The following is a 12,549-nucleotide window of genomic DNA, read 5'->3' as shown; positions in this document are numbered from 1 at the left end:
GAAAAAAAAAAAAAAAAAAAAAAAAAAAAAAAAAAAAAAAAAAAAAAAAAAAATGAAAAATAGCGTTAACATACATATATACTATATATATACATGTCTTCATATATGTCCATATAATATATGAATAGTGCACACAAAATAAATTCGTATGGTTTTATTCATATAAAAAAAAAAAAAAAAAAAATGCATCATTTTTATTTTTACATATATGATAAACATAATATAAATATGTACCTATATATGTACATATATATATATATATATATATATTTCATTTATACGTTTGAAGGTTTAAGTTTTATTTGCCTTGTTACTTCTCAACATCCTTTGTGACTTTTCAATACCTTGTTTCTCCTCTACTTTTTTCTTTCCATTTTCTTCATTTACATCATCTGAATCAATTCTGGGGAAACATGTTTTCATAATTTCAAGAATTAAAGAATAATAAGATGGTGTTTGTTTTTTCTTCTTACATACTACTGAGTTTGATAATAAATTTAAGAGATGTAACGTTTTTTGGTACTGGTAAATAAAATGTGGTAAATGTGTAAATGTTTCTGGATATGTATAAAAGGTTTGACAGAAAAAATCGTAAAATATATTTTGTAATTTATTTAAATTTTTTTTTTCTTTTATATCATATGTACATATAGATATATATATTTTATTTAAAAATATATCTAATATTAATTTGATAGAATTAAATGGAACATATTTAATATTTGAAAAAATTAAATGTAATATTTCTATACTTAAATAAAATTGCCATATACTATATTTTTTTCTATTATATATATATGTATTCATTGGTACATATTCACAATCATTTTTATTAATTTTATATACAATTTTCATTAATTTAATTAATTTTATTTTACAAAAAATTATGTAAAAACATGTATATATTATATAATCTAATAAATTATATCTCATCATATTCTTATCATGATTCATATTTTTTTTGAAATCCGTATTAATTAATAAATTATTATCTTTTTCAAATAATATTGGTTCCGATAAAAGATTGAATAAAAATTTATTAGAATATATACTATTATAATAATTAATCTTTCTTATATTTTTTTTTAAATTAAATGATGACATAAAAAATAATTTCTTTTTTTTATTTAAAACAAATATTTTTTCTATATATTTATCCATTTTGTTTTTATATATTTTGTTCGGAAAATAGCTTTTAAAATAATTTAATGTTTCTTCACTTTTTATATCTATGATTTTATTTATATATTTATAATATTTCTTATCATTAATAAGATAAATATTCTTACATTCTTTTTCATCTATAAGATTAATAAGGTATTTTACAAAAAATTTCCTTATATCATTATTTGTGTGATAATTATTACAAGCATAATAATTAGGAGCACACTTATTATAATTATTATTATTATTATTATTATTATTATTATTATTATTATTATTATTATTATTACTATTATTATTACTATTATTATTACTATTACTATTACTATTATTATTACTATTATTATTATTATTATTATCATTAATATTCTGATGAATTTCCATATTATCATTATTAAGACAATTCATTGATACCGTTGATGTTTGTATATTATCACTACGCATATTATACTTCGAAATATTATTTGTTACAAATCCATTATTTTCTTCATGTCTTTCTTTCCTTTTCATACTACATCTATAGCTTTTGTGTTTATTTAAAGTTAATATATACTCTTCTTTTATTTTAACCTTTAATAATAAACACATTAAAATATATAATAAGGACAAAACAAAACAAGAAAGTTTCTTATTCTCCTTCTTTTCCAAGACTTTATTTAAACCTAAAAATATAATATTCTTCAATATATCAAAATTTTTTTCATAGTGTGTTAAATAATGAAAATAAACAGAACATGAGAAATTTATATAAAAGTTAATTAAATGTAAAAATAAATTATCTTCTAAATATTTTTTATTATTTTTTTTATCTATTTCTATTTCATTTTGAATTTGTATATTATAAGTTTCCATATTATTATTCAACAAATTAGTACTATTATCCTTTTTAATATTATTATTTGTAGAATTCAAGTCATTTTCTTCATTTTGTGTAGTTTTCAAACTTTTTATATTATTATTAATATCTATATCAATTTCTTTTGTACTACTATTACTTCTTCGTCTTCTTCTTCTAACAATTTGTGTACCTTCTGTTGTAGTACTAGTTCTTTTTTTACCCTTCGACAGTTTCTTATCATCTATCAAATTATCATCGTTTATATATTCTCCCACATCTTTGATTAGACCTTCTGTTATTTCATTAATATTATTATTCTTTTTTTTTTTATCTCTATTAACTTTTTCTTCCCCCCCGTAACAACTAAAAGGAATGTTTTCAACTTTTATATTAATCACATTATTGTTAATGTTATTGTTATTGTTATTGTTATTGTTATTGTTATTGTTATTGTTTTTGTTATTGTTATTGTTATTGTTATTGTTTTTGTTATTGTTATTGTTATTGTTATTGTTATTGTTATTATTATTCATATTATTATTATTATTATTATTATTTGTATTATCTTCCTCCTTGGTCTTTTCTATTACATTCGAGTGCATTATGGTACACATATTTGTATCCAATAAATTTTCATTTTCCAAATCATGTTTCATATTTTGACTCCTTTTTTTTTCTTTTTTTTTTTTCCTTTTATCAATCAACATTTGTCGCTTTAAATCCACTTGCTGTTTTTTTATTAGCATAATATAAGAATAACATATTATAAGGAAATTTTGAATAATAATTTTATTCATAAACGTACGACTTGAATTTCTAAATAAAGAACAGAAAGATATAAATATAAAAGGAGTTGCTGTATACCTTCGAAAAGGTATATATAAGAAGGAATGTGTTAATAATTTTATCATATTATATACATAACTTTTTTTATCTAATTTAATTTCTCTTAAATAGGTAAATAAGCATTTTACAATTATTTCTAGTCCCTTTTCAATATTACACATTTTACAATATTCGATTAAATCGTTTATATGTTTATAATTTTCTTTAAATGAATATATATCACATATATTTTTATTTTTTTCAAATACAAAAATACTTAATAAATATAATTCTATATTTTCATAAAACTTTTTTTGTAATTTTAATTCTTTAAATGTTTCTAAATTGTATTTTTTATTAAAATTAATTTTTTTTAATTCTTCTATTACATTTTCACAACACAAACTTATATTTGATATATAATGATTTGTTTTCTCGTTTAATAATTCGCCTGTATTAAATCTATCATCACAAATATTATTGTTGTTATTATCATAATTATTTTTTTTATTTTTATTTGTATATACATAAAAATTAACATACGAATCTAACCACATGATATCGTTTGTATCTTTTTTCTCGTATATGGACAAGGTACATTTTTTATCTTCTTCTTCCAAAATATCATTATTTGTATTTCCATCTTTTTTAAGTGATTCATTTAATGTGTGATTTTCTGCCGATTTATCATTTGCTTTACTTTTTCGAGTTCTTCTCCTTCTCTTATTATTATTATTAATATTATTGTTATCATCTTGAATGTTTTGATTTTCCTCATTTGGTTGTATATTATCATTTTGATCGTTTAATAAAATTTTGGAACTTTTTTTCCTCTCATTTTTGGTACGTCTAGATACATCATTTTGTTGAACATCTATCTTTTGGTTATTATTTATACTTATTAGTTTACTTTCCTTTTGTTGATCTGTATTTATTGTAACCGTTTCATTATTATCATCATTTTGATAATATAATTTTTCATCTTTTATATTATTATTCATATTAAAATGTTCAAAATTGGATATTCCGACATCCTTTTTTATAGTTTCATTTAGAAGATGATTATTTATTTCTTGTTCATTTTCTTCTATAGATTCATGTTTACCATTTTCCTTTTCATTATTACATGTTTTATTATTTGTTTTATCTACATTGTTATTACTTAATTCAATTTTTATTTCATTATTATCAACATGATCATCTATGGACGTTTTATTTATTATTCCATCCACTGTTCGTCGTCTTCTTCTTCTTCTTCTTTTAACCTTAACCTTGTCATCTATATCATTTACATTTTCCACAATACCATCTTTTAAATTTTTTTCAACATCCTCTTCATCGATTTCTCTATCTTTTTTAATCAATTCAGATTTCGACAAGGAACACATTTCATCATTATATTTCCATAAATCATCATTGACACATTTTTCTTCTATACATTTGGTAAGATATGGATAAAGCAAATCATTATTTTTAATTTCTTTTGTTATTAACATATGACATACTTTTTTTTTCTTTTCTTTTAATTTAGAATATAAAAAGTTAATTTTAGTAATAACAATATCTGTGAATTTTTTTTTAATTGTAAAATATTTCAAAAATTTAAATATATATCTTTTCGTATATATATCTATAATATCATTATCTATTAATTTCATTAATTTGAAAAAAAAATATTCAAAACATGTTATACTATATCCATTTTGTCTATTTAATAATAATAACATTTTTAACAACTTAACAAATAGCAAATAAAATCTTTGTATTTCTATAATTATTAATTTTTTAAAATTTTTTAAATTTATAAATTCAATTTGTTCATCATCTTCATCATATAATTTATTTGTTTCATCAAACATTTTGTTTTTATTATCATTTGTATTTATATTAAATTGAGAAATTTTCACATCTTCTTGATATAATCTAATATCTTCATTATCCCGTTCGTCTTTACCTTTATTCCTTCCTCTTATTACTTTCTTCTTTTTTAACAAATTTTCCAAATTAACTTTTATTATATGATCTTCAATTAATATAACTACATGAAGATAACTTTTTAACAATGCTAACATTTGAGAAATAAATTCTTGAACATTTTTAAAATCGTCAGATGGTGTATCAATTTGTGCTTCTTTATTACATATATCTGAATATATATAATCATGAAGATTCATATGTTCTTGTTTTATAAATATTATAAAAAATGCAAATCTATTTATATATATATGGAAAAAACAATAAATACAGTTATATATATAATATACAAATGTATTATCATAACAATCATGTGTTTTTAATTCTCTAAAAAAAAAGATATTTATAAAATATAATTTCTTATATACTATTTCTTTTAAATCATTTTTTTCTTTATTTTTATCATCTCCTTTATTTTGCAATTTTATGTAATATTCTTTAGGTATAAAATCATCAATATTTATATTTTTTATATATAACTTGTCAACCTTATTAATTTCTTTTCGTCGGGTTCGAACAACACAACCATCTTTATTACAATTATTATTATTATTATTATTATTATTATTATTATTATTGTTACTATTATTATGATGCGCAGAAATTATTAAATTTTTCATTATAATATTAATCTCTTCGGTTGATAATTTAAGAATCTTTTTCAGTATTTTAAAATTTTCGATGCAACGATATTTTTTATATATTACCATTAATGTAAATAAATACAGGTCTCTAGAATTTTTTATGAATAAGGAATATGCACTTTTCAAATGGTTATGATTATCACAAGCAGCGTTTTCATCGACATTTTTATTATGTTCTTTATCTAGATGTCCTGGATCCTGTATTTGTGTTTTCTTTTCCAAAAGGATCTTATTATTATCATTGTTGTTATTATTATTATTATTATTATTATTATTATTATTATTATTATTATTATTATTATTATTATCATTATTATTATTATCATTATTATTATTATCATTATTATTATTATCATTATTATTATTATCATTATTATTGTTATTACCATTGGCTGTGTTTTCTTCTACCGTTTTGTAAAACCTTTTAACCGAATGTAAATTAGAACATATAACCCTTTCATAAAAATCATTGAGAAAACTTGATGACATTAATTTGCTACATATATATAACAAATTGATACATAAATTTCGTAATTTAACATATACATATATATTAGTATCGGGCTCTTTTAAAAAGTTAAATATACAGACAAAAAAATTCTGATAAACAGATTTTATTAAATAATTTTTTAATATTAATTCTTCATATTCTAATTTCCTATTTTTTATATATAAAATAAATAACTTGGTCATCTTATAAAAAACTCGTAAACTCATATATCTAATAATACAACCATTACTTATACAACATTCTAATAAAAAATTTATGATATTATTTAATATAAAATTTTTTCCATCATATAAATTGGTATCTATTTCTTGTACTTTTTTTTTATTACAGGTAGTTATATCTTCACTTTTTATAATTTTCAATTTTTTATTATTTTTTAAAAATGAGGATAAATACATATTATTATTATAAGATATATTATTACTTTTTTTGTCAACATCATTACTAGTTAGAACAATATTATTATTATTATTATTATTACTAATACTTTTGTTTATCATTATATTATTACTATTATTACTTACATTTACTTTTATCATATTAAAACTTGAATTATTTCTCTTTGTGGATCGCTTTCTCTTGGTTTTACTTAAATGCACTTCAAATAATAAGGTCCAAATATTTCGTTCTTTCTTAGATGTTTTAAATATATTAAGTATGAGATGTAATAAAAAATAACAATTATAATTATTTAATGTAGAATTATTATCTTCATTATAACGTTTAATTTTAATAAATCTATCTATTTTACTTAATATGAACATATATATTTTGTATTTATTTATTTCGTTACAATAATTTATACTTTCTAACATATAAGAAAATATTTTATTTACTATGACAACATTTTCATCATTAAAAGAATTTTCAACACATTTTAATAAATTATCTAATATTTCTAAAAATGTTGTATTATATAAATTATTAATAGTGTCAACTATTACATAATAAAGCCCTTTTCTCTTTTTCTCAATTATATTTTTAACATAATCAAAATTATTAATAAAATTATTTTCATCATATAAAACATATAAGTCATCCTCATCACTATTATATTTATTACCTAAGCTTGAATTATTTGATACATCATTATAAGGTAAATTATTATAATTGTTAAAACCACCAACATTGTTATTAACATAATTATTATTTATATTATTATTCATATTATTATTAATATTATTATTCATATTATTTTTTGAGTTATATATTTTATTATCTATATCAGCGGATCCTTTTGTCATAATATTATTATAATTATGTATAAAATTATCATCACTATTATTATGAATATTACAAATATTAGTTGTAATATTGTTATTATCTATATTATGAAATGTACCTTCATGGTTTATCCTATTATAATTACTTTCACCCATAATATTATTATTACTATTATCATTAAAACTATTAGAACACAAATCAACATTACTACAATATTCATAATTTACATTATAAATATTATTATTATTATTATTATTATTATTATCAAATGATGGTATATTATTTTTATTGTATGATATACTGTTTATATCACTATTGTTCATATAACTACTATTACTATGGTTCGATAATATACCTTTCTTCTTAAATGTTTTATTATTTATTATATTATTATTAAATATACTACTATTAACAGATACTGTATCATTACTATAGGAAAAATTCTTATTTAATTTACTTTCAACACTTGAATTATAACTATTTGTAACATTCTCCTTTTTTCTACTAACATTTGATAAATCCTTATGAATTATTCCAGAAGATATATTTTTCTTTAAAATCTCGCTGCTAGAATTAGAAATATATCTTCCAATACTTCCACTTTTTTGTGTATCTCTTAATAAGCAATCGGGTTTTTCAATTATTAAAGCATCTTTTTTTGTTTTCCCAGAAACACTTTTTCTAACATTATTATTATTATTATTATTATTATTATTATTATAATTATTATTATTATTACATATTATATTATTATTATTTACCATATTATCATTATTTACCATATTATCATTATTTATCACATTATCATTACTTGACATATTATCCTTATTTACCATATTATCCTTATTTACCATATTATCCTTATTTACCATATTATCCTTATTTACCATATTATCATTATTTATCATAATATTATTATTATTGTTACTTATTATACTAGTCTTATAATTCCTCATTATATTATTCTTATCACCATTTTTTAAGTTAATACATTCACTGCTTTTTATATCATTGTATGGATTATTTTTTATGTGATTCATTTGACCTTTCTTTTTATTTTTTCTCGCTAAATCATTAAGATATGTCAGAATAAAAAGAATCAAGTTTAAAAAATGTATTATACATACACTCATATCATTTTTTACCTTATTCATCATAGATTTTATTTGATTTACTATAACATCAATATTATCTAATAGAAATTTCTTATATGTAATTTCATTTTCATGATAAAATAAGAATACTTCCATATTCTTTATATTAAATAAATTAATATATATATTTAATATAATATTTACAAAAAAAACATTCTCATCATTTATATCTAATTTATTCCATAATGCATCCACGTTTTCTTCAACTTTTGTCTTATTCTCTGTATTTAACAAAACAGACGTATTCATCTTATTATCTTTCTCTGCTTCATTTTTTATGGGTATATATCTTTTTATATCCTCTTCATTAATATTTGACTTTGCATGTATAACATTATTGTTAACACTAGGATCCTTATTCTGTGTGTACGTATTATCACATTCAATTTTTACTTTTTTCTTCTTTTCATCATCAATTATATTTGACGAATATACATTATTATTATTACTAACATTTATATTTTTATTATCATCATTATTATTGATAACATTTATATTTTGATTATCATCATTATTATTGATAATATTTATATTTTTACTATCATCATTATTATTACTAACATTTACATTTTTACTATCATCATTATTATTACTAACATTTACATTTTTACTATCATCATTATTGTTGATAATATTTACATTTTTACTATCATCATTATTATTACTAACATTTACATTTTTACTATCATCATTATTATTACTAATATTTACATTTTTACTATCATCATTATTATTATTATTCTCTTCTGTGAGTATGGTCCTTTTTCTTCTCTTACCTCTTTTTTTTACAACAGTCCCTTGGTCTAGCATTCCATTTTCATTTTTCATTAATTGTGCAGCACCCGGTTCAACTCCTTCCTCCTTATTATTTATATCTTCTTTGTTATCATCACCTGTTATATTAGTATCTCCTGTAGCATTCTTTTTAGTTCTCCTTCGTCTTCTTCTAACTTTTTTTTCACCAGGTTCTTTGGGTGTACCCCCACAACTCATTTCATTACTAACATCCTTTTCAGAATCTAAAGAAATTCCCATCCTTTGTGCTATAGCTTTTAAATCATTTTTTCGAAAATGATTTTCACTTGAGGATAAAAATCCTGAGGATAAATCTGAAGAATCATCTGATAAGATAGACATGGAAGAAGAACAAGACGAGGATAAAACAATTTCATCATTATGTTGAGTAAAAAATGTTTCATTTATTATATTAAAATTTTGAGAAAAATATTTCCAAAAAATTCTATATATTAATTCAGGTATGGATTCATGAGGTAAATTAATTGTATCATATTTAGACATTAATATACATATATATGATATAGATGTTATTAAATTCTTTTGATAATTATAAGATAATTTATATGAATGATATAATATTTTAATTAATACTAATATATATTTTTTATATATAGATCCTGATATTATTTTATAATCTTCTTCAGATTCTTTCTTATTTTCATTTTTTAAAAATTCTTGTCGATTCACAATAAAAGTATTATCTTTCTTATCTTTCTCTTGTAATATTTTATTATATATTATAGGTATTAATTCAATGTGACATATTTCTTTAATTATATTTGTAATAAATAAATAATATTTCTCTATTTTATCCATACCATATTTTTCATTATTACTCAAAAGTTCTAACAACTTTTTCTCACACTCATCAATACTGTTGTATTGAAAAATAAATTTATCAAGTAGTTTTCTTAACTCACCATTGTTTATAATATTATCTCGATATAAGTCATATTTATCTAATATATAATCTAAGCTAATTAAACAATCTTCTTCCGCTTCCTGTTGGTATGCCAAATCCATATCTTCATGTGGTACAATTTGTATATATATATATAGCAATATTATATAATTATATATACATATACACACATACGTACATACATATATATATATATATATTATTACTAACAATTTAAACAAAAAAATAAAATATAATTATTCCCCAAATAAATATATGAATGTATATATATTTATGTCTATAACATAGATTTTCATATATATATATATATATATATATATATATATATATATATATATATATATATATTACTTATTAAACATATATACACATCCTCATAGTTATTCCTATTTTTTTCTTCCAAAATATTATATTATAAGCATAATTATATGTGTAAAATATTCAAAGACAATTAAAAGAAGACGAATATAATAAATTTCATCACATAGTTTCAGAAGAAAAAAAAAAACAACAAAACAACCATATGAAAAAAAAAATATTAAAAAAATAATATCATATATAAGTCCTACGATGAATAGAATTTTTATAATTTACCACAAAAATGTAATAATAAACAATTCTATTTTTAATGAGAACCTCAGAAAAATAAAATAAAATAAAAAAATATAATATAATATAATATAAAATAAAATATTATATATATATAATGAAAATATACCCCACAATATATACGTATAACTCTATATAATATATATTCATAAAGTGTACATGTTTATATATATATATATATATATATATAGAATATATTTTCATACTAATATATTTTACATATACTTAAATAATGCCATCAAAGTGGAACAAAAAATAGGAAGGCAAATAAAAAAAAAAAAAAAAGTATTATCATATATTTTTATAAATATATTGAATTTATTAAAATATATATATACATATATATATATATATATATATATACACTTTTTATATAATATAATTAATATCTCAGTGCTCTATTATAATAACATAATATTATAATATATATATATATAATAATTATTATATATATAATTATAAATTCATATATTATTTTATAAAATATCTTTTTACATATATTTTTCAAAATTGATTGTAAATTATTAAAACTTTAACAAAAGTTTATAAAATAAAATAATATAATATAATCTTTTTAAAATATTTTATTATTAATATATAGTATATATTTATATATATTTTTCTTTAATATATATAATTTTTATAGTTTTAAATATAATAATTTTACTGGAAAAATAAGCATGAGAAAAAAATTAAATATATATTATATATATATATATATATAATATATATATAATATTGTATTAATATATCACATAAAATAAATATTATATATATATATAATATAATATATACAATGTACAATAAATATATTTCTATACCTATATAAATATAATATATAGTTAAAGTAATATATATTTATAATATTGAGAATTTATTAATTAAAATAATATATTTATAGTATGAGAATAAAAAAAAAAAATGGGTTCAAATTATTTAATATATATATATACATATATATATATGACTGTGAACAATTTATAGCATTATTATTTTTTTTTAATGAAAAATTATAAAAACATACCTTTATAATTATATTTATTTTTTAGTATATAAAACAAACATTTAATAACATATAATATATATATATATATATAATATGTCAAATAATTAATTGTTTTCCTTTTGTATAATAATCTGTAAAAATGACTTTTAGGAAATATATTTCAGCATAAAATTTATGTAAATACAAATATGGTAATTAAAATATATATACATATATATATTAAAAATTGGTTAAGTAATAAGTATATATAAATTAATATATAATTATATATATAATCTTTTTAATATTAACATAAAAGAATGATTTGTTTCTTTTCTTTTTCTTTTTTTTGTGAAAAGGTAAAACATAAAATTAAATTGAAATAATACAAATATATTAATATATATATATATATATATTTATGTACAACCATATTATGTACCATTTATAATTTATCATTTTGTTTAAATCCACTTTATAATCGTCCACTTTTTTTGTAAAAATAATAAGAAAGAAAGTTTTTATAAGTGGTAAAAAAATAAAAATATATATATATATATATAATGCAAGAAAAAGATATATAAAAAAATATTTTTGCCATTTTTGGATATCCTTAAAAAAATTGGATTTCATATAAAATTTTGAGAATCCTTGCATACAAAAATAAATTATATGTATATATAAATTATCAAAATGTATAAATAATATATATATATATATATATATATATTTATTTATTTATATTTTATTTCAGGTATTATATCGTTTATAATTCTCCATCAATATATAATTAATACGCACCCACTTTTTCATTTCCAAACTGTCAACTTTGTTCATTTTCTTTTTAATTTTTAATTTTTAATTTTTTTTTTTTTTTTTTTTTTTTTTTTTTTTTTTTTTT

The 12,549-nt window shown here is 18.1% G+C and overlaps 1 protein-coding gene across 1 annotated transcript; it reads right to left on the bottom strand.

The window, feature by feature from the left end:
- Window positions 1-291: 291 nt before the first annotated feature.
- PRSY57_1363300 (hypothetical protein) lies at window positions 292-10,155 on the bottom strand (the record flags this gene model as incomplete). The annotated part of the gene is made up of 1 exon (XM_020115228.1): window positions 292-10,155. One exon carries the CDS (start codon window positions 10,153-10,155, stop codon window positions 292-294), a length of 9,864 nt encoding a protein of 3,287 aa, XP_019970151.1.
- Window positions 10,156-12,549: the final 2,394 nt, after the last annotated feature.

The sequence above is a fragment of the Plasmodium reichenowi genome, chromosome 13 (genome assembly GCF_001601855.1).
Source record: "Plasmodium reichenowi strain SY57 chromosome 13, whole genome shotgun sequence".
NCBI lineage: Eukaryota > Apicomplexa > Aconoidasida > Haemosporida > Plasmodiidae > Plasmodium > Plasmodium reichenowi.
Note: the sequence above shows the minus strand (reverse complement) of the source record. Positions and strands in the feature narration are given on the sequence as shown.